This window comes from Meles meles, chromosome 7 (genome assembly GCF_922984935.1).
Source record: "Meles meles chromosome 7, mMelMel3.1 paternal haplotype, whole genome shotgun sequence".
Taxonomy (NCBI): domain Eukaryota; kingdom Metazoa; phylum Chordata; class Mammalia; order Carnivora; family Mustelidae; genus Meles; species Meles meles.
In genome coordinates, this window is record NC_060072.1 from 43,098,200 (window position 1) to 43,123,301 (window position 25,102).

Here is a 25,102-nt window from a genome sequence, read left to right on the forward strand (position 1 = left end):
AGGGCTCTGACCCCTCCAGATGCCAGGCCACCTCCCTCCCACATTAAAGCTTCCCTCACCTAGTTTGAACTCTGAGACATCATGTGAAATTGCCTCTAAACATGGATGCTCCCTTATCTACATAGATTTTAATACCTCTTACCAGGACATCCCTATATGTGAATCCTTTTCACATTCTGCTTGGGTTCAAACAACCAGTGCCAAACCATCCCTCCATGGATGTAGTCCTTACATGTCCAGTCCATTATATGCCAAGCTTCTCAATCCTACCCCATGCTGATGCCCTCCTCCACATACTTGGGCTCAGATACCCCATACTGAGCCATCTTGGTATGGAGATCTCTTCATTCTGGTATGTTTCTGATACCGTAAGTCTGACCTCATTCATGGACACCCATTTCACTCCATAAAGGCTCTAACCTTCTATATAAGACTATACCCTCATGTGGACACTGTCCTCCCCCTGTTTAAGGCTGTCTTCTCATGTTCACTGTGTATGACTCCCTTGTCATTCTGCTTAAGCTCTAATATGTCACATCCTCTGGCCCTCTGTGTGGATGCCTACCTTGTTCTGACCTACTTAATGGTTTTAGGATTGAATTTTTTTAGGAGGAGAAAGAAAAGGGAAAGAGGAAGAGCAAGATTTTGCATCTTGATTCAAGTGAAGCAAGGGCAAGAATGTTGGAGTGGATTCGTGTCAGCAGTGATATTATGATGAAATTGTCCATTAGTTTCTTTATGACAAAATTACTCTGTGCCCCTTACTGTCTCAATTTAGCCCCCAACACATTCTTGTAAGCATCATATATTTCAGGTGTGGCTGTACTTTTGGATTACATGCTCATATGTTTGGAAAAATTAAGGAAAAGTTTACCCAAATATATTTTCTACTTCTATCTTTTGAATATTTTGGAGGAAAAAAAAAACTAAAAGAAAAGGCTACTAAATGTGTGTTATTTTACTTCTTTTCTTTTTATAAATATTTTAGAATATCCTATCCTTTAGAGCAGTCATTCTCAAACAGGCTGCTATTTCAGGAATTAACTAGCAAGCTTCTTTAGGAGATAACTATTCTTTCCCATTCCTTCTTTCAGACATTGTGGTAGGTCTCTAGGGGAAGAAACAGGGGTAAGAGAGGGCAAAAAAGGCTATGTGGTCTAGAAAATTCTAGAGATGATACAGTTTCAACCCTCCTTTGTTAATATAATAACAACACTCTGATCAAAAGAACAATATTAACATGACAAAGAAAAACTAGTGTTCAATACTTCATTTTTCTTGTCATCAAATGTGTTATGGATTTTTTTTTATATTTAAGTTATTTTCTTTATCTTACTGCATAGAAAATCTGTGCATCTGTCATATCTGCTACATTGAGCACAAATTATTCCTGGTCTATAAGGCCTTCTTGACAGAGATCCTCTACAAAAAAGCAGAAAACATGTAGTTAGAAAAAAGTCTCAAATTTCATCATTTAAATAATATGGTTACCAATTTTTAGTTAGGTTATTAAGGTGATTTAACTAAGAAAAGGGACTTAAGGAAGTACTGAAGTTGGAGATGTAATCTTCTCCTTTTCCCCCCAAGAAAATATCTTTTCTGAAATGAATCCCCATGTCCTTAAAACAAAGTACTGTAATTTAAGTATGAATGAGTTTTAAAGCTGCTTTAGGGACACCTGGGTGGCTCAGTGGGTTAAGCTGCTGCCTTCAGCTCAGGTTTTGGTCTCAGGGTCGTGGGATCGAGTCCCTCATTGGGCTCTCTTCTCAACGGGGAGCCTGCTTCTCCTCCTCTCTCTCTCTCTGCCTGCCTTTCTGCCTACTTGTGATCTCTGTCTGTCAAATAAGTAAATAAAATCTTTAAAAAAAAAAGCTGTTTTAATTTACGTTTGTAGCAAAATTTTCCTTTCAAAATGATGTTATAGAATGTTTTATAATTAATTGCTTTCTCCTTGGTACAAATGTAAAAATTTCTATAGAAATTATATATTAATTTTCTGAAAAGTTTGTAAAATCCTGAAATGCCTATTGTCCTAAAGAACCAGCTACATGATTTACTCAAAGTCTGCCTTAAAAATATGTAAATATATGAACAAGCAAATAAATTTAAATGGGATTTTAAAAATTTGGTTTAATTCATTGTTTAGAACAGAGGGAAGGATTGAGAAATTATTACATTAATTACCCAGGGCTAGGTAAGAAAGAGAGGCCACAAAATAGATACAAATTGGGAAGTTTATATGAAGGATTTAGGTTGAGAAAGAGGGAAGATAGGCAGAGAAATAATATTTAACGAGAATACTTTAGTCTGTGTGTAGGTGAAAATTAAAAAAAAAAAATTAGGCACAGAAGACCCTGGTTAGGTCACTCTGGGCCATCCAGAAGAAGGGTGAAAACTTAGAAATATATACCAAAATAAATTTACATCATTGTAGAATACAATGGGTCTTCTTTTCCAAAGATTTGAATTTCATATCACTATTTATATTATATAGCCAGAAATGTCAGACTAATACTCTCCCATGCCAAAATTTTTCTTGTTCTGAGTCTGTAAGAAGTTTAACGTAAATCAAGTTAAGTCCGAATCTACAGTACAATTCCACAATTGCAATTGGAATTATTGGCCTGGATTAGGAGAAAAGTTAAGTACCTATTACCAGCAAGTTCCATTGAAATTTCAAAGCTTCCGTGGAAGTACTTGAAGAAACAGACAAATTTCTTTTTTTTAGGCATTTGCTTTTTCCAAGAATCAGCCTAGTGGTTTGCTGAGATCAAGTCAAAACAGTCCTCTGGAACACTATTTAGACTCCTATTTGGCCATACCTTTAGGATATTACTACTACAGGACATGTGTCCAGGCCCTAGATTAAGGCTGTGTGGCCCGGGTGGCCTAATGAGTAACTATACACATGTCTCAGCCTAAGTCCACTAGAAGATCATTATTTAAATTCTATGATAGAGCTATAGAGCTGTATAGATCATGATCTTAGCAAAAACCAAGAGTTGGGCACTCAATCAACTGAACTACCCAGGTGCCCCAAAACCTTTCTGTAACTCTATCACATCTCCTCCCTTCACTCACATCTTGTACCTACAGGTCTAGGAACCACAGTTAAACACTCCTTTGAGATGGATATTATTTAGCTGCACTATCCTTTAATCTTCCCCAAGATACCATCTTCCTTCTGATCTAGGGCCTCATTCATTTTGGTACCTTGGTCACCATCTCCCTTTTCAGGCGAAATTGTTCTCGTGCCTAAATTTGGGACATAGATGATTACAATGTGCTTATGGATGATTCATCCAAAGGCTTGGCCTGTTACTGGATGTCTTTACCATCTCAAATAATACTCCATAATTGTTGCTTTTGTAGCCACATTCTGGATCTTGTTATCCCCTAAAACTATACCTCTGAACTCACAATATCATACATTCCATTCACTGACTGTAGCCTTCTATCCTTGCAGCTTGCTCACTCATTTACTCCTGTCATATTTCTTCATTAAGTTCATTGGTACTGCAAGTCTATTTTATCCCTATCTATCCTATTGTCTCTTCTCAATAAAGCCTAGGTCTATTGCTTTGCATATTATATGGCTAAAACCCTATAACTCTATTACCGTTTTCCTTTATGTCTACCTGACAAAACCCCAGTGCTGGAAAAAATGACAGAACCTTAACAGTCTGCATGCTCCATGTCTGCTTCAAGGCTGCTGGGTGTTGCTGGGAAAAATCATTATAGGAGATAGGGAATCTTTCTATGTTTCTCTAATCAGCTTCCTCCTTCATTTTCCATCATAACTCTTTCAAACCTTCCCAAACCTCAAAATTCTAGCTTCATTGTCTCCTTTATTCTCAGGACATGATCTGTCCTACTTCACAGTGAAATATAATAGCCTTTAGATTGAAACATGGGAAATTTTTTTTTCCACTAAACATGGCAAATATATCTATTTCCTTCTTCCTTCCTTTTTTTTTTAATGAAAAAAAGATTTTATTTATTCATTTGAGAGAGACTGAGAGAGAGCATGAGAGGGGAGAGGGTCAGAGGGAGAGGAGGACTCCCGGCTGAATTGGGATCGTGATGTGGGGCTCTGTCTTGGGACTCTGGGATCATGGCCTGAGCCAAGTTGTTTAACTAACTGAGCCACCCAGGTACCCTCTTCCTTCCTTTTTAATACAACTGGAGAACTGCCCCTCCTTCCTTCTAAGGCTAATCTCTTTAATAACATTCCATTTTCTCAGGAACTGGTATCTTTGGATATGTATACACACACATACCCACACACACACTCTGACTTTGTTCTTTATAAAGAATTGCTTTAATCTGTATTTGACCTTTCATGTCAATATTTAAATAGGCTTACATATTTCTCACTTTAAAAACAAAACAAAACAAAATAAAAGCAACAATAAAAGAGCCCAGAATTCATTCATTTTCCTCTATTCCACAGAAAAGGCTCTTCTTATGCTTATCAATGAACCTCTCTTTAATCTGATATTTTAATGTCCTTACTTTGCTTGACCTCTTAGAAATTTTGGACTACTACTTCCTTCTAAAAACATGCTTTTCCCTGTGCCTCCTATGATACTCTTCTGTTTTTTTCTCCTACCTGTGTGATCATTCTTAGGTTCCTCCCCACACTTCATCTTCCTTTAATTGCCCTTAAATGTTGGCATAAGATTCCGGAGGTGCTGTTCTCTTTTTACTCTATACCTCTCACTAGGCAATCCCATTTACTCACATGATTTCAATTACCCTATGTAGTCTTGCACTCCAAATACTTGTTCTATGCCATGACTCACTCATGAGCTTCTGACCCATAAAACCACCTGCTTATTGAACATCTCAATGCAGGTAAATCACAGCCAACTTAAATTCATTATGTTCAAGATGGATTTCATGATCTTCCCTCCCAGGAGGTTCAGTGTTTCCCATTGCAGTTAATGGCAATGCCAGTCATGCCTGAATTATAATTCTGAGAATCTTCTTTGACTGTTACCTCTTTTCTTCCTTTTTTACAGATTTAATTAATTAACTAGTTAATTAATTAATTTCAGAGAGAGAGAGGGCATACATGCAAGTGAGGGGAGGGACAGAGGGAGAGAATCTTTAAGCAGACTCCCTGCTGAGCATGGAAACCACCTGATGTGAGGCTCAATCCCATGAAATTATGACCCCAGCCAAAACCAAGAGTCTGATGCTTAATTGACTGGACACTGTCCCTCCTCTTTCTCATTACTTAGTATAATGATCTACAAATCCTGTTATTATTGTCTTCTAAAAATGTCTTAAATAATTCTCTGCTGTCAATCCAGATATCCTTCATTGATGTTAAAGTAAATAAATAAGTAAAGGTAATACATGTATAATACTTGTAAGTATATGGTGGAAAGGAGGAAGCAGAAAAGGCAACCTTATTTTTATTTTTTTAAAAGATTTTATGTATTTATTTGAGAGAAAGAGAAGGGAGAGCATGAGAGGGGAGAGGGTTAGAGGGAGAAGCTGACTCTCCATCAAGCAGGGAGAAGGGCAACTTTAAAGGGGAAAATGTCTCCATCCTCTACTTTTCCTTCTATCTTCCCAAAGATAACTTCCGTTTAATGTCTTCTTATGATTCCTACCAGAAACAAGTGTTTCCCCCCCATAAAAATTCTCAGTACTTACATATTGTGATAGACTACTAGCTGTCAATCTAAATATCCTTAAAATACAGAAATAACAATATTTTAGCCTGTCACATTATTGGCTAACCTTGCTATGTTTCCCAGTTTCCCTTGCAACTTAGATGTGGCCATGTGATCAGTTTTATATCCAATGGAATGCAAAAGCAGTAATGTGCATCCCTTCCCACTTGTGCTACAAGAGATGGTCATGCAGACAACACGTTTCTTTTGCCTTACTATGAGATTAAGCAAGCCCTTATCTGTGACTTGGACTTGATCTGTAGACATAGATTCTGCCTCCAGGGAGTGGTGAAGAAACAAGATGGGAGCAAGCTGGGTCTCTGAATGACTAGTAGAGCAGACCTACCCACATAACTGAAATTTCCCATTTTTCTCTTCTGAATCACTGTATTTTCCGATAATGTAGCTGCTATAACAAAAGACCCAGTCTTACTTATTATTGTTCTGAATCTTATTTTTTCATCTAACAAGTGAGATTGGTACATAAAGACAGCAGTATTTTCAATAGTTATACAATAATGCATGGTAAATTAATTGTTCAGTCTGCTATTACTTGAGTCATTATTTTTTTCATTTCAGTTTCATGCTATTAAAACATACTGAAATGGGTATCCTTGTGTATGTGTGTGTATATATATAGGCCTATTTTCATGAAGATATTAATACGATAAAATTCTAATAAGGAGATTACAAGAATAAAAAGTAAGTATATTTTAAATTTTATTATTTTGCCAAATCCAGAAAGATTATACCAATTTACTGTCCCATCATATGTGCAGAGTATCAAGCTTTTCTATCGTCTCAGATGGATGAGTGAAAAGTAGTAACTTGTATTTGTTTTTATTTGAATTACTTCAATGATGAATGAGATTGAATATCTCCTCATATGATTAATGATTTGTTCTTTTTACTAAATGACCTTTTTCATATCTTCTTTAAATTATTCTTCTGTGTTGTTTCTCTTTTTCTTCATTATTTGTATGAATTTTTTGCAAATTAATGAGACTAACGCTGCCATATATTCCACAAATATATTTTCACAGTATATTGTTTTTTCTTTGGCTATATCTATGGTAATTCTTTAGCTATAAAATAATTTTAAATTTTTATATAATCAAATGTATTCATATTTTCTGGATTTTGATGTTTTGCTTGGTAAGTCCCCAGGCTGATCTCTCCATTTTGGCTGAGCCCAAACTGCAACTGTGTCTTCTCAGTGCTGTGAAGCTTCTGAAATTTCTTTGTGGGTTTTCAGCTTCCAAGCAACTGTTCCTATTTAATCTTTCCAGAATCTTGTCTTGGGATGGTAGCTTAGGAGTTAACCAAGGACCATAAAGAATTTTTACAGGCTTTTGGGTGTCCTTCTTTGTAGTCCTCTCCTCTTCAGGATCCTAATCCTGAATATAAGGTATCTTAACATCAATAACCACTGATATTTCCTATGTTCAGCAAATAACACATTTGTTGCTTGGATTCTGTTTCTCTGGCTATGGTTTCCAGAATTCTCTCAGAGAAAGCCAAGGCAAATATAGGGTTCTCACTGAGTTCTTTTCTATTTGCAAAGATTATGACTTGAGCCAAAACTGAGAGCCAGACACTTAACTGGCTGTGCCAACCAGGCACCCTGGAAGCATTGTGTAAATGAACTTTAGCACACTCATTGAAAAACAGAACACTGTAAAGACCTTAAAAAGAATCTGGAAACTCTTTGTGTACTCAAATGGAAAGACTTCCAGTTTCTATCACTAAGTAAACAAAAAATTGAAGAACACCACAGGAAGTGTAGTAAGACTTCCGTTTGAATTGTGGAAACACGCACGCGTGTGCATGCACACACACACACACACACACTCACAAAGACAGATATACTTTGGTATATGCATAGAATATATCTTTTAAGACAAAATATTGGGGAGGGTAACTGGAAGACAGAAATGGGAACATTAATTTCTTCTGAATTTTCTATCATGAATTTTCTATTATGACTATGTATTAAATATTAAACATATTTTGTTAAAATGACCTAGCATTACAGTCCATAGAAAGTAATGAAAAAGAGGCTTTACCACACAAAATCCTAAGGGCCAGCAGAAGTTGCAATCAGAAGAAAATATATAACTGTAAATATCTTCAATATTAAGTAGGATTAAAGATAAAGAAATGTTGTATACCTTAACAAAAAGAACCTCTGTTCCTAAAAGATACTTGGAAGATTGAATATCTCAAAATTATAAAAAAGAAAGTAAACAAAGAAATTAGAAAGTATGAATAAATCTGCAATCTTTTCTTTTGAAAGATCAACGAAATAGATTAAATTCTCGCGAGGTTCATTAAACAAGAAAAGAAGAAAAATATTCATTATTAAGCTTTCTCTACATTTACTTTTCCTATAATTCTCTTCTGCTTTTTTCCATATAGAACTTGCACTTCAATTCCCCCCCTTCCCTCGTATGTTCTGAAACAGTCTACCTCTCTCTTTTTTATTGATGGCTTTCGTTAGCTTATAAAACCAAGGTTATAAAAAACAGCTTTCATGTAACTCTACACACTGACCTCTTTTTCTTCTCTCTGCTGCCAATCATCTATACAGAGTAGTATTCTAAATTGGCATTATTTTTCAAACTGGAAGTCATGAGCCTTAATAGTTCATAAAATCAAATTTAGTGCTTCATAGCAATATTTTAAAATATGAAATAGTTGTATTAAATTGCAAACAAAATATTATTTCATATAACATGTTTTTATTTTAAGGATACATATTGTTTTATAGATATTTCCTTTTAGTTGTTTACTGTATTTCACAATTCTAAGATGCACATCTTTTCATATTTTAACATCTCTGCAAATGGGATACATGTTACCATTGATGGGGTCTTAAAATCATAGCCAAGCAGTGAATGCGATATGGTTGTCACTGAACATTTGTGAACTTGTCATAGCTCTTCATATTATCATTGCTTCGAATGGTTATATGCATTGTTTGCCCTTAATGTATTTAAACTGCTATTCAGAATGTCTAAAATGATTACAATATGATATATCATCAAATCATAAATTATTATGTATGCAGAAAAACATGGAAAAAGAACAACCTCATATACAATAATTAAAAAAAAAGACTGTTGGGAAAATAAGTCTAAATGTTATTTTTTTAAAAATGCCAGCACAGTTCTAGTTTCTCTCTTACCTCACTAGACTCTCTTTATAAACCTGATAACTCTTTGCCTGAAGTTGAAATACTATAGTGATGAAGGGCTTCGTCCTTAAGTCTCTTCTGTTCTATTTTCTATACTTCACTTTCTCACAAGGTGATCTCAAGAAGGACCAACTCATTTCTGCCCCAGAGTCTTTACCTGCAGTTCTTACTACTTAGGAACCTATCTTAGACCTTCATGTCTCATGATTCATTTACATTTCCCACAGTTGTCTGTCTACCAATGTGACTGAAACAGAACACTTTCTATTCCCCCAAGGTTTACTCATCTATGAGCCTCCTATCTAATTTAATGGTATCACCACTCATCCAGTTGCTCAGATTAGACACAGATATCATCCTTGATTATTCTATTACATTCACTCCTAAAGTTAAATCATCAGCAGATATTATTAGCTCCATCTTCAAACTACACCCTGATCTGACCTTCCTTCACCATTTCCATGCAATGGTAGGCAGAATTCATGTCGTGGAAGTACAGGTATTGACAGTGGTAGAGCAGAACTTTCCTCTGAACAGTCATCCTGGGGCACTGGCTCACTTTATCCCATGGCTGTGCCACCCTCTAGGACAACTGAATCTTCCACCAGATCCTCTGTGTCCAGCCAACAGATGACAGAAGATCAAGAGTGTGAAGGAACATGTGGGAAGTTTTTAAAGGCTAGGCCTGAAAGTGGCCTATACCCTACTGGCTAGAGTTTGTCACAGGACCCCACCAAATTTCTAGGGAGGCAGGGGAAAACATATTCTAGCTATCTGTTTATGAAATAAAGAAAATGGCACCACCTGCCAGACTCTATTTCCTTAACTATTAAATAAGGAAAATTTTCTTTACTAAATACTTTTGGATACTATCATTTACTTCTTTTGGCATTAGAGTCAAGTCATTTTCATCAACCCCAGATACCTTACCTTACCTTTAAACCTATATTCAGGTAAATGTTTCTATGATTTCATACCTGCTTTTACAACAACTCTATTCTATTTAAAGTATATACATATGTGTGCATTTCGTTAATGTTGCTTTTATTTACTTACTTATTTACTTGTTTATTTTTACATATTTCCTTCCCAACACAGTACAAGCATTTTTAGGATAGACACCATATTAAAAAATATGGAATTCTCTTGCCTAGTCAGTGTTCGTTGCACCTACTACAAATATATATTTAACAAATAATATACTTATATATATATATATATATATAATATAAACAATATATTTAACAAACAAAAGGTCCTGCAGTCACCTAATAGATACATGTCCAAAAATAAACAAATCCTTTTCCTCCACACTACATCTTTTCCTAGCTTAGTTAATAAAATAACCTATCATTGAAACTTAATTTCTCATGGTCATATTTGATTGTAGCAGCTCCAATGTCTAAGTTCAAGGCTAGTTTAATTAATACTTTTAAAATTTTACTTTTTTTTTAAGAAATATATGAGTCTTATCTTTGAAACTGAAGAATAATCACTAGAAAATGATATATGTAAATATTATTCAGTTCATTTTTTTTCCGATCTTTATGAGCGATCTTAATCTTTATATGAGTATTTTATAGACTAGGAACATTCTCTCTTCTTTGATTATTATTTACACTCCATTTATTCTTCTCTGTTCCTTAGGAGCACCAGTTTATAGATTTATCTGCCCTATATAGTTCCTTTCTTTCTTTATACATATTTTGACTTCCATTCTTCATATTTGTGTTCTAAGAGGTTCAAGGTTATCATTGATTTATATTTTCTTTAGGGCAAATCTGTCTTATTCTTCCATTCTGTATTACCTTCCTGTGGCTACTTTAACCGATTAGTATAAATTCAGTGACTAAAGCAACAAAAATTTATTCTCCTAGTTCTGGGGGCCTGTAGTCCAAAATCAAGGTGTTGGCAGGACTGCGTTCCCTCCAAAGGCCCATGGGGGGATTTCCTTGACTCTTTCAGGTTCTGGTAGCTCCAGAAGTTCCTTGGTTTATTAATATATCACTCCAAGCTCTTCTATTGTCTCTTTGCTTCTTCCTCTTCTGTGTAACTAAGTGCTAAATCTCCCTTTCCCTCTCTTACATGAATATATGCGATTGCATTTAGGGCCACTCAAATATTCTAGGCTAAGCAATTCCTCTTAAGATCCTTATCTTGATCACATCTTTTGCCATATAAGACAATACTCATTCTTGTCATATAGGTTAATATTGACAATTCTGTTAATTAGGACCTGGGTATATCTTTGCTGGGGGTGTGGTACCATTCAGCTCCCTACACATTCCAATTTTCAGTTTGTCTCTCTTATATTAATTTTTACTCAGTATTTCATAATACTACGATGGATTGATTTTTTTGCTAACTATTCTTAAGAAAGATAGCTATTACTGTCTACTTTGAGTACATATCAAATAAAACTTGGACTGAGTTGACTAATGTATGTTCTAATCTAGATCCTTCATGGGGCAAATTTGCCAATATTTGTATCAAAGAAAAATGGTTGATAGAAATTTCAAGACAAGCTTATGGGACAGGTAGGTGGGAAGAATAATAATCCTCTCTTGTAGCTTCATCTTATCACTATACTTACAGGGTAGTCTTGCACTCACTACTGTAATTAAGGTCACCAAATACCTTCATTTTATCAAATGAAAATGTCATCTCTCTTTCCTCATGCTTTTCATTTTTTTAGAGGCATCTCATACAGTTAGCCACTTTGACCATATTGACTCATGTTTTTCACTTGGCTTCCAAGTACCCCTTACCAGCACCATTTAGATTTTCCTCTTATCTCCTTTGTCTAAAGTTGAAATACGGTAGTGTTCCAGGATTTCACCCTTAAAATAAGTCTCTATACTCTCACATAAGGTAATTTCATTCAAGACTGTAATTTATTTCTATCTCAGGGCTTTTATGCCAGTAGTTTCCTCTGCTTAGAAACCTATCCAAGATCTTTGCAGAACTTTTTACTTCTCATGATTCACTTCATTTCCCATATTTATATTTCCACCTAATATGTCCAAACCAAAACACATTTCCTGTTCTTCCCTATTGAATTGATGGCATCATTATTCACCCAGTTGTTCAAACTAAAGACATAAGTATCATCTTGGATTATTGTATCCCATTTATCCCTCAAGTCAAATCCATAAACTATTATTATTAGCTCCAGATAACTCCATGATATATGCAGAAACTGACCTTTCCTCTCAATTCCCATTCTATGATAGGCAAAATTCTAGGATGGACCATAAAATCCCTTCCTCTGGTATATACATGTCTTGCTTTAATTCCCAGGACAGTGAGTATGATGAACTTTACTTCTATTAAGAATGGTTTATGTTATATGGCATAGTTGACCTTAAAATAAGAAAATTATCCAGGTGGGCCTGACTCAATTATTTGGGCGCTCTAAAAGCAAAGAGTTTTCTCTAGCTGGTCACAGAAGAGAAGTCAGAGACTTGAAGAATGAGTAGGTTTTACTGACTTAAAGATGGGGGCAGTTTTGTGTTAAGGAATGTGGGCAGTCTCTAGACGCTGAGAGGAACATCTGGCTGAGAGCCAGCAACTAAATGTGGTCCAAGTCCTATAATTACATTGAACTGAATTCTGCCAGCAATTGTATTGTGCTTGGAAGCAGATTCTTCCCTGGAGTCTTAGACATAAGAACTCAGTCAAGTTCTTGATACTGGCCTTTGAGACCCTGAGCAAAGAATCCAGCCATAGCTGTGCATGAATTTACAGCCTACAGAACAGTTTGATAACAAAAGGTACTGTTTTAAGTCACTAAATTTGTGGTAATTTATTATGTAACAATAGAAAACCAATGCACATTCTAAAACCCTAATCCAAAATAGAATAGGGGTACCTGGCTGGCTCATTCAGTATAGCATGGTACTCTTGATCTCAGGGTCATGAGTGTAGGCCCCACAGTGTTTGTAGGACTTACTTGAAAAAAAAGAATACCATAGTCTATAGCCTGTAATATAGAAAATATCTAATTGTGTTTAGTTCCTCTTTGTACCCATATTTTCCTATACTCAATGCTCAATATATAATAGCAAGGATAATCTTTTGTTTTTTTAAGGGTTCTTTTCAAAACATAGAAAAGATCATTTCACTCACTTGTTTAAGACTTTCCATTGGCTCGGCCATTACTTAGGATAAGTTCCAAAGTCCTTAACATGATATTTGGTGTAGCTGTCACCTAATTTTCCACTGGAACTCCTATCTCTTACCAGTTATGCATTTCTCAAACACACTAAACTCATTCCAAGCTCAAAGGTTTTGTATATGCTCTTATTTCTATCTGAAATATTTAGTCATCTTCAGGCCAAATGCCACTTTCTCTTATAACTACCCTGTCTATATTCCATCTGCTTATTTTGCCTTATGTTTTATGGCATATTTTATTATCTAATTAAATGTTATTTATTTATGTGTTTATTAATTTATTGTTTGTCTCCCTTCCAAGACTACAAACTAAATATGGTCAGCCTTTTTTGGTCTTGTTGGTAGACAAATCTGTGCCCTGTACAGAGGTGTTGAGTGCATTAATGAAGACTAGTGCCTCAGAGGAAACCTCTTTCCTCCCTTAAATCAGTATCTGGTTCCCTAAATTTTCAATACCAATTAGCAGTTAACTTCAAAAGTTTCTCCCTATAACAGATATCATCCCAATGCTTTCATTCTGTAGGAATGAAAGGAAGCCTAAGAAGTTTTAAAATGATGCTATGTCCTGGTCTTGTTTTGTATGACTGTGTTCAGGGTCAGGAAGGGGATTTCTGAGTGTAATTTGATTTAAATCATAGTTCTCTTCTTTTCCCTAACCAGAGGAATACAATCAGTAGCCAGTAACTGATGTGTTTTTTTGTTTGTTTGTTTGTGTTTTCTTTTTGGTTAGTATCAGAGCATTTTATTTGGCAGAAATTCTTTCTTAATCCCAGCATGTAGTCGTTCTTTTTACTGTTTTCTTGACATGTTGATTAGGATATTTTCTCACTTGATTGGACATTTTAATAATATTACTTATAATATAATCTTGACCTATAACAAAACTTCAGATTTTCCAACAAAATTCCCTAGCGATGGAGGCTGTTTTGGAAGGTAGTTATTTCCCATCATAGGAAGGTATTCATGTGTAGAGTAAATATAATCACATGGTAAGTAAGGAGAAAGAATTCAAATTTAAATTTCTTTTCAGTGTACCAGAATTCATTGTTTATGCACCACACCTAGTGCTCCATGCAATACGTGCCCTCCTTAATAGCCACCACCAGGCTCACCCAATCCCCATCCCCCGCCCCTCCAAAACCCTTGGTTTGTTTCTCAGAGTCCATAGTCTCTCATGCTTCATCTCCCCTTCCAATTTACCCCAATTCACTTTCCTTTCCTTCTCCTAATGTCCTCCATGTTATTCCTTATGCTCTACAAGTAAGTGAAACCATATGATAATTGACTTTCTCTGCTTGATTTATTTCATGCAGCATAATCTCCTCCCACCCATGCTGATACAAAAATTGGGTATTCATCCTTTCTGATGAAAGCATAATACTCCATTATATATATGGGCTATATCTTCTTTATTCATTCATCCATTAAAGGGCATCTAGGTTCTTTCCACGGTTTGGTGATTGTGGCCATTGCTGCTATGAACATTGAGATACATATGGCCCTTCTTTCACTACATCTGTATCTTTGGGGTAAATACCCAGTAGTGCAATTGCAGGGTCATAGGGTAGCTCTATTTTTAATTTCTTAAGGAATCTCCACACTGTTTTGCAAAGTGGCTACACCAACTTGCACGTTCACCAACAGTGTAAGAGGCTTCCCCTTTCTCCACATCCTTTCCAGGACTTGTTGTTTACCGTCTTGTTAATTTTTGCCAATTCTAACTGGTGTAATGTGGTATCTCAATGAGGTTTTAAATTGAATTTCCCTGATGACTAATGATGATGAACATTTTTTCATGTGTCTATTAGCCATTTGTATATCTTCTTTGGAGACGTGTCTGTTCATATCTTCTGCCCATTTTTTTCACATGATTATCTATTTTTTGGGTGTTGAATTTGAGGAGTTCTTTATGTATCTTGGATATAAGCCCTTTGTTTTTAGTGTCATTTGTGAATATCTTCTCCCATTCCCTGGGTTGCCTCTTTGTTCTGTTGACTGTTTCCTTTGCTGTGCAGAAGGTTTCTATTTTGATCAAGTCCCAAAAGTTCATTTTTGCTTTTGTTTCCTTTGCTTTTGGAGACATATCTTGAAAGAAGTTGCTGTATCCGGTGTCAAAAAGGTTACTGCCTATGTTCTCCTCTAAGATTTTGATAAATTCCTGCCTCATGTTGAGGTCTTTCATCCATTTTGGGTTCAACAGATTCAGAAAAAAACCTTTGACAAAATAAAGCATCTGTTCCTGATTAAAATTCTTCAGAGTATAGGGATAGAGGGAACATTCCTCAACTTCATAAAATCTATCTATGGAAAACCCATAAAGAATATAATTTTCAATGGGGAAAAGCTGACAGCCTCCCCTTTGAGATCAGGAACATGACAAGAATGCCCACTCTCACCACTGTTGTTTAATATAGTACTAGAAATCCTAGCAACAGCAATCAGACAACGAAAAGAAATACAAGGTATTCAAATTGGCAAAGAAGAAGTCAAACTCTCTCTCTTCACCAATGGCATGAAACTTTATATGAAAAACCCAAAGACTTCACCCCCAAACTACTAGAACTCGTACAGCAATTCTGTAATGTGGCAGGATACAAAATAAAGATACAGAAATCAGTTGCTTTCTTATACACTAGCAATGAAAATATAGAAAGGGAAATTAGAGAATCGATTCCATTTACTACAGCACCAAGAGCTGCAAGATACCTTGGAATAAACCTAACCAAAGAGGTAAAGCACCTGTACTCGAGGAACTACAGAACACTCATGAAAGAAATTGAAGAAGACACAAAAAGATGGAAGACCATTCCATGCTCATGGATTGGAAGAATAAACATTGTTAAAATGTTTAAACTACCCAGAGCAATCTATACTTTCAATGCCATCCTGATCAAAATTCCACCAGCATTTTTCAAAGTGCTGGAACAAATAATCCCAAAATTTGTATGGAACCAGAAAAGACCTCAGATCGCTAAGGAAATGTTGAAAAAGAAAAACAAAGCTGGGGGCAACATGTTGCCTTATTTCAAGCTTTACTACAAAGCTGTGATCACCAAGACAGCATGGTACTGGCACAAAAACAGATACACGGACTGGTGGAACAGAGTAGAGAGCCCAGATATGGACCCTCAACTCTATGGTCAAATAATCTTTGATAAGGCAGGAAAAAATATACAGTGGAAAAAAGACAGTCTCTTCAATAAATGGTGCTGGGAAAATTGGACAGCTATGTATAGAAGAATGAAATGACCATTCACTTACACCATTCACAAAGTTAAAATTCTTTTAGGAAGTAATCCTTGGCTAATTTGTATATTAAATCAATATGCCCAAAATATGACTTTTTTCATTATGGAATCGAAACTATTTCAATTTAAAATCTTTAGTATCTTACATTTAATTCTTTTACAGTGCACAAAGACATTTAGAAGAATATTTTGAAAGTTAGGAAAACTTAACCTTGAAAAATTCCCAATTTATTTTTATATTCTTTTTAAAATTTAAACCAACTTACCCTGGTGCATAGTTGCATATGAAAATTACTGCATATCTAATATGTCCAACTCTTGTACATGAAGTAGCAGCACAACCAACTTTGTAAGATGTGTCCCAAACAAGCTAAAATAAAATTTTCAAAGGAAACAAAATTTGATTCTAAACATTTACTGTCATGTTATAAACAATAATATATTCAATTCCCAAGGAAATGTTAACCAAACAACTTAAGGAATATGAAGTATTCTCTATTTGGATGCAGGTAGAGAATTATCATAGATTTAGGGAAGCATTTCCCAAACTCTATTTAGAGAAACCTTTAGCAGGTTCTGCCTTAGGATAAAGAGTTTGAAAAACACTGATCCAGAGAGTTTTACACGTTGAATCAATTTTCAAACTCCTATTGAATCTGAGAGTTCTAGGTTATTGACAGAGAGGAACAAGGAAAAGAGAAGTTTTGGAATACTGGAAGTTGTGACTGGAAAGGAGAAAAATGACATCAAGATTATAGAAAGGAAGGAAAAGCATCATAAGAGTAGAGGGTAACTGAATGCAGTCAGCATTTCTCTTCTTTTGTTGAAGAAATTCCATTATAAAATAAAATAGTGTCTGGACCTGCAATTAAAAAAAAATGTATAAAAGAGCTGGTTTCTATAAAAAGGAAAACAGGTCTTGAATTGGAGTGACAATATGAGAATGATTGAAGAAATTCTCTATATGGCTTTAGTATTTCAAATACTTCCACATAACAAAAAAAGTACTTGTTTTGTTTGTTAACATTTGTGGAAGAGAGAAACAGTTTCTGGTTTCCTTTTCTCTTTATCCCAAGCTTTAGTGGTTTTAAAAAATGTGATTCTTATGGTTTCACTTACTTGTGGAGCATAAGGAATAACATGAAGGACATTGGGAGTTGGAGAGGAGAAGTGAGCTGGGGGAAATCAGAGAAGGAGATGAACCATGAGAGACTGTGGACTCTGAGAAACAAACCAAGGGTTTCGGAGGGGAAGGGGATGGGGATGGGGGGTTGGGTGAGCCTGGTGGGGGTTATTAAGCAGGGCACGTATTGCATGGAGCAGGGTGTGGTGCATAAACAATGAATCTTGGAACACTGAAAAAAATCAAATTTAAAAAAGTGATTCTTAAATAAAGTGATATATTAAAAGAATAGAGAAAGAGAATGTCAGCAGTAGTTGAAATGGAATTAAGCAGGTCAAAAACAGGAATCAAAAATCTCTAGGATACCAGAATTAAAGAGGAAAAAATAACAGGAGAAGATCATGGAGTAGACTTGGTTAATTTACTGGGCTTATTAAAATCGTATTAAGGAGTCTGGCTTTGATATGAACAAAACATGGAGAACCACTATAACTTTCTGGAAGAAAGAATGGATCAAACAGCTTTGAAACACGATTCTTTCGATGGAACTTAGATACAAATTTAACATGACAAAATCATAGGATTTTAAGTTCTGCATAAAACATGACATCATAGTCTATTGATTGAAAAATAATATTTTTTTTTGAAAAATAATGATCTCTTAAACCAGCTTGGAAGTTAATCCAATTATTTCTTGATTCCTGATGCAAATATTAATAGAAAACCAAAATAATGTTATGTTCTTGTGTTGAGAATGTATGGATAAGATAACTCTCTGTACTGAGTGTCGTATATAGATTATAAATAATGTGATGGTGAAATAATAAGTGTATATAGAGGAAATATCAAGTGATTCAGTATTGCTGGAGTATAAAGTGTAAAGGTGGATTGTTAGAGGAGACAGGAAAAAAAGGCTATTAATTTTCAGTTAAAATGTTTTAATCAATCTGCTATATAGTAATATGTGTACTGATCTGTGCAAAAAATATGAAGTTCTTTACTTATGTTTATAGTCAATAATTTAAAAATAATTTTTATTTGTTAGTTTCTTCCTTTTCCAGTGTGTATTACTTTTAGAAAAGCACCTTTCATTTTTGGGTATGGAAATGAGATTTACTACATTTAAAGGAATGTTTTAACTGTGTGGTTCACATAATAGATGCAATCACAGACATTTTGAAGATCTAGGACAGATTAGAATTTTGATTTTATTAGAAGTAATAACTTTACCATTTGAGGTTATTTATAAAATTGAAACATAATCAATAAAAACTTTGCAGAAAGCAATTAAGAAGTCTATTTAATTAATATAAAAATTAGATACCTGTTTATAATTAGAACAGTCACTAGAGCAACTGTCATTTTCAAAATGGTACATTTTCCTCTCTTCATACCAACTTCTGATAGCAATACTTGCAGTGAATTCATTTTCAGGTCCAACCCATATATTTTCACCAATACCATTAAATATAGGATGGGCCATGTTTAGTTCTTCTAAATGATTATTATGTTCAAGGACACATTTTTTCCCCCATGCTCTAGCAGTCCGTGACAAAGCTACATCCCAAGTCTGAAAAAAATGCAAAAAGCAAAGAAAAAAATAATAATAATGAGCATTTTTTTCCTTGTTCTCTAAATTATTTTCCTTGAGTCATATTCTTTAAGGAAAACAATTCAAACTTTGTGCTTATCGGCTTGTTGGTGGAATTTCTATAGGGGAAAATGTTTTTGAGTTAATCATAAATGAAATCACTATTTCCTGAGGCAAAGGACTATCCATATAATTGTAATTTAAAAATCATATTGTTAGATGATGCAAATGGTTATATATTTTAACATGTATTCTGTTCAGAATATATACTTTTAATCTCATTCCTTTTCTACATAATAACACAATAATTTAAAGTATTCATCTTAGAACTACTTATTGAATACTGAGTATAAGCAAACTATTGTAATGTCGGGAATAACATACAAAGTCAGGCATAAATTTTGTCCTCTATACTTTATAAGTATAAAATTTTAACACATAGTTATACTTAGTGAATATTATAAAAGAGGCACATGTAAAGTTTTGTGGATGGTCTCAGAAATGTAAGAAAATATCACAAGATACTGTTCCCTGGCTACCTATCTGGAAATATTCAGAAATATGTAATTTTATCACTATTTTGAGACTCATTAAATTCACTGTACACTTAGATAAATCAACAAAAACATTGTAAAATCAAAATGCTTTATACATGCTACAATATATCTGAAAATAAACATTTCTGAAAACCAATACCAAGATTTCTTTTGAGTTTTCTTAGTTAATTTCATAGATTATACATATAGAAAATGTAGAAGATAAATATTTCTTTAGAATATCCCTCGCACTTTCCTCCCCAAAGGTAAAAATTGTTAAAAAAAAATTGCTTATGTATACATTTCTCTATCTCTGTATACATACATATACAAACATATTCAAATATAAGATATAAGTGGGGATGTTGTATGTATTTTTTGTTGTATGTATTTTTTCTATACTATTGTAATCATGCCATACACAATATAACTGGCCTTCAACTTCGCAGTTTTCACTTAGAGAGATTGTTCCATTTTAGCATAACTAGATCTACCTAAGTTTTACAAAGTCAGCACAGTATTATTCCCCAATACGGGTATTTTATAATATAATACCTGTTACCATTCCCCTATTAATGGCCTTTTAGACAGTTTTCCATCTGCAAACAATGCTCCAAGGACTATCCGTCTATTGTTTTGTTTTGCATATTGTTTATATATCACATGCTTACTATGTACTAGTCCCTATTCTAAGTGTTTTCTAAGCATTATTTCACTCAATGTTCACAATAATCCCATGAGTTATGCATTATTATTGTTTTTATCTCACAAAGGAAGTAACTAAAACACAAAAAAAGTTAAGTAGTTTACTTATAGCTACTTAGAGTCAGTAAACTGTGGAGCCTGGATTTAAATCTAGGAAGTCTAACTCTCAAGTCCAAGTTTGTAAGCGTTTAGTCATTGCTTCCCATGACTGTGTCATGGGAAAATTCCTTATAATACACTGCTGGTATTTGCTTAATTTGGCATAGTCCTTTAGAAGAGCAATTGCTATATATCATATAAATTTAAAATATCATACCTTTAATTTATTTATCCTAGTTCTCAAATTTGTCTAAGGAGCTAATCCAGTAGGAAGAAAAAAACATGTCTATGGAAAAAGTTCTTGTAATATCATTTAATAATATAAATTGGAAGCTCCTAATTGCCTGGTAAGAGAATATTTATTTAAATGACAATCACAAAGACTAGTAGCAAGAGAACAGTTGATGAGGTGTAAAATGGAAATAGGAGGGGAAAATGGAGGAAAAAGGAAGAATAACATTGTAAGGGAATGCAAAATCAAGCCCAGGGCTGGGATGAGGTGACTGAGACAATCCCTCATCTACAAATCCCAGTACTGTGCAAAATCTTGGCAATAACTGTGTGTCACCGTGACATGTTTTTTATCTGAGGGTATTTTTAAACCCAAACTAAAAGTGCTGTTCCCTGCGATCCATCAACCTCAGTGAAGCAGTGCCCGGGTTCTGAGACTGAGGGGTGGCATTGTGACAAGGAGGTTGTTGGTTTGAGCAACCGCCTTAGAGCCTCACCATGAAGCGCAAGTTAGACCCTCGGGGGAGGACGTTGCCCCGGAGCTCATTGTGGAGGTTCACGTACTCATTGATAAAGTGTACATCCTCTTCGTGAGGAAGTGTCGCGTTCAAACCGAAATCCAGCAGTAGTAGCCACAGCCTCAAAACGCCTCCTCGCATCAGGGGAAGTGATTGGGTGCACCATTCCCGCGCAAAGGGCCTTGGAGCCTCCATGGTCCACCCGTCGCAGACAGGCCAGTGCGCACGCGCCAGCCCGCCCCTACCAAGCCACGCCCCGACCCGCGCAAGCTGGGCCTGCTTTCGCAGGAGCTTAGGGAGAAGCGGGACCGGAAGTCATAGGTTTGGGGGCAGAAAGTCATAGCAATCTGAAGAACTAACCGAAGAAAGGCTTGAGTCAAAGGAGTACAGTCTTTTCGCTAAACTAAGCTAACTAAATATTATCCAGAGTTGATTTCTGATACCACATGATGTGTCATCGTTTATTAATGAGCCACCTGTACACCGAATGCCAGTTGCTGAATAATGAACATGTCTGAGGAACTTTCTAATTATGCAAGGGGAAATGAGCATTCTTCTTTGATACTGTTGAAAATTCAGTAGATCTTTTTCTTCCATTCCTGCCTCTTGAGTTGAAAATTTACTGCGGGATGCGCCCTTTCTTATCCTCATGGACAAAGGTATTTCCTCTTTAAGTTGGACTTCCTCACTGAGATTTTTCTGTTAGTGTTTTAATAATCTTTTGCGAGGAACCATAGAGTAAATGGAAGACTGGAAAGCTTAGCTTGTAGGGGGTAGAGTAGGAAACATCAAGTTCTCCTAAGGTTAAAGTATTTTCGTTTCATCTCACCAGATCTGTATAGACAGCCTATAATATCAGAGTTCATCATCTCTGACAAATTGTCTTGTTCACAGTTGGTAAGAACTCATTTTTTGTTTTCATTTCTTTCTTTCAGACAAAATGGCTAGTGTCTTAGCAGATCTTGGCTTGGTCTCTTTGCCTTAAAACATTTTGCTAAAGAAAACTTGCTTTGAGGAATATAAGTTTAGGCACAAAATAAAAGCACATATTTGGCTTGGGACACACATTTGCATATAACAAACTGTGCTCAATAGCATTAAAGAGGTAATTGAAATTACGGACACTGGGACAGAATTTTGCCACAAAGAAAGCATTGGCAACTGGCTGGTTAAAATATATTTAAAAATGTGCTTAAAAAATTATGAGGTACAGGGGCACCTGGGTGGGTCAGTGGGTTAAGCTTCTGACTCTTGGTTTCTGCTCAGGTCATGATCTGGAGTGGTGACATCAACTCTCAACTTGGGGTCCCCTCTCAGTGGGGAGTCAGCTTGAGATTCTCTTCCTCTCTCCCCTCCTGTCATGGTCTTGTTCTGTCTCTCTTTTTCTCTAAAATAAATAATCTTTTAAAAGATGATGATGTATACAATTGAAAGCAGTAGACCTCACAAGATGTTTTCATTCATGCTGTAATACTTCTAAATGTTTATTACCAGGTAATGTGTTAGATAATTAATTGAGAAAGACCCAGACTCTGCTGACAAATAGCCTATAGTTTAGAGAACTAGCAAATTGGTAACTCTTATAACATGTGATAAAAACAAAGCCAAAATGCTGTTGCAGCATATATGGGACAATTTAACACCCTTTTTGAGGACCATGGAAGCCTTTCTAGAGAACGTGACTTCAAGAATATGAAGCATACATGTGACAGAGCACATTCTAAGCAAAGGGAAAAGAGCATGTAAATATACCAGGAGATCTGAAAAGACTACAAGTGTTTTAGTACCAGCAGAGCATATTATAGGGATGAAGGTGGCATGTGGTGAAAGATGGAATTCCTTTATTATGTTGGTACTGTTGTTAGATTATGAAAATTGCTGTATCAAGGCACAAGGTAAATAGTATAATGTAATCTTAGATTAGGAAGAAATTTTAGACAATTTCACTAGTCCTATATATTGGTCAGACGCTCTGACACATCACTAATAGGAGATCATTATACTTCTCCTTAAATAATTATACTAAGAAGAAAGTTACTGTCTCTTGGCAACTTATTGCTGGACACCACACTCAGTCGTAAGTATTTCTTTAGGACCTCCTATATGTCTGAGTCCCTGAAAGGTGTTAGAGTTACAAACGCTGAACAAACTAAATATGTAGTCTATCCATATGAAGCTTTTAGTTACGGGTGATACAAATAAAATAATAATTATGATGCAGAGTAGTAAATTCTATTTTTTAAAAAGATTTTACTTATTTTAGAAAGAGAGAGAGAGAGAACATGAGCAGGGGAAGGGGCAAAGGGAGAGGGAGATGAAGAAGTAGACTCCCCATTGAGTTTGGAGCCTGATGCTGGCTCTGTCTCAGGACCTGGAGATCATGACTCCAGCTGATATCAGATGCTCAATCAACTAAGCCATCTAGGTGCCCCAGTAAATGCTACTTTTAGTTTATTTAAAAAATTCTTACTTTGTGACAGGCATTATTTTATTTTATTTTTTAATTCTGTTTATTGTGGTAAAATAGACATTACCATAAAATTTACCATTTTAACCATTTTTAGTGTAAAATTCAGTGGTAGTTACATTCATAGTATTTTATAATGGTCACTAGTGTTTCCAGAACTATCTGGGGCTATTTTAAATGCTTGGAAAATATCAATTCATTTAAATCATAAATGCCTTAAGAAACAGACACTATGATTATCTGTTTTACAGATGGAAAACTCAGAAAAAGAGGTCACCAGCCAGTATATGGTAGAGCTGGTTTTTAAACCCAAGTGACTAAAATGGAAGTACAGGGAAAGGGCCCATAAAGGCAGTTAGTTTGTTTTGTGTAGAAAGAGGTTGGGTTTGCTGAGAATGTTTTGCAAAGGGGCGCCTGGGTGGCTCAGTGGGTTAAAGCCTCTGCCTTCGGCTCAAGTCATGATCCCAGGGAGCCTGCTTCCTCCTCTCTCTGCCTGCCTCTCTGCCTAGTTGTGACTTCTCTCTGTCAAATAAATAAAATATTTTTTTAAAAAAGAATGTTTTGCAAAATATTCAGTCTTTCAGTGAATTGGTCCACATCATGTACTTCATACAAGAAACATTTTAAATGTATTACATTCTAAAATACATTTTTCAAAAAATTTAAAGGGGCATGTTATATTTGAGGATTATTTAACCACTGTCTAACATTTATGTATTAAAATCACAGATTCTATATTAGAGGCTTGGGCAGGCTGTCCCAAGATGGGACACTTTGTCATGAAGACTAGTTTGAGTTCAAAAACAATCAAAACTGAGCAGATTCAGGAAAAGCTTTTTATCTCCCTGCAACTGTGAGATATCTAAAAAGAATTTGGATAGAGGACTGCTCCAGGAAGAGAGTTATTGCCATAGATTACTACATTTTACTATGAACTAGTTTTGATAGACAGGGAGGAACCTAGCAGGGTCTGTTTGATCAAAGTCTTCTATGTCCCCTTGTTTCTGAAAGGCCCAGCAAACATTTATTAAACATTTAATCTTTTTGATCTTCCTGTGAATTGCACTCCTTCTCTTTGAGATCCAGATCCCCTTCTCCCTAGTTCAGAACAATATATATACCTTATTTTGCCTGTCTTTGGAATTTCTATGTCTGTTTGGATTCCCCATACATACAAAATCAAGTTTGATTTTCTTTTGTTAATCTGTCTCATGACAATTTCTTAGTCCAGCCAGAAGGACCATGAATAGGAAAGGAAATTCTCCCCAGTGGTACTAAAAGATGTGTTCATTTTCTCATAAGTTCTTATAGCTTGTGACTTTGAACTTTGAAATTTTAGCCTATTCATCTAGCCCTCAAAGAGTTTTAACTTGTTAAATATTGAAAGTGGTGATATAATTTAATTCATTAAATTTCTTGAAGGCATTGGAATTGTTAAAGTGTATTGACAGAATCATCTATTTCTTTACAAGCAATGTGAAAAATAAATTATCACTAAATTATTTTACTAAAGTTCTGCTGCAGA

General features: G+C 35.2%; 1 protein-coding gene across 1 annotated transcript; it reads right to left on the reverse strand.

Moving 5' to 3' along the window:
* Positions 1–1,313: 1,313 nt before the first annotated feature.
* Positions 1,314–21,305, reverse strand: GLIPR1L2 (GLIPR1 like 2). Its single transcript, XM_046010514.1, has 4 exons — positions 21,090–21,305; positions 18,755–19,000; positions 16,574–16,677; positions 1,314–1,422 (listed from the first exon to the last, which is right to left on the reverse strand). Exons 1-4 carry the CDS (start codon positions 21,303–21,305, stop codon positions 1,314–1,316), a joined length of 675 nt encoding a protein of 224 aa, XP_045866470.1.
* Positions 21,306–25,102: the final 3,797 nt, after the last annotated feature.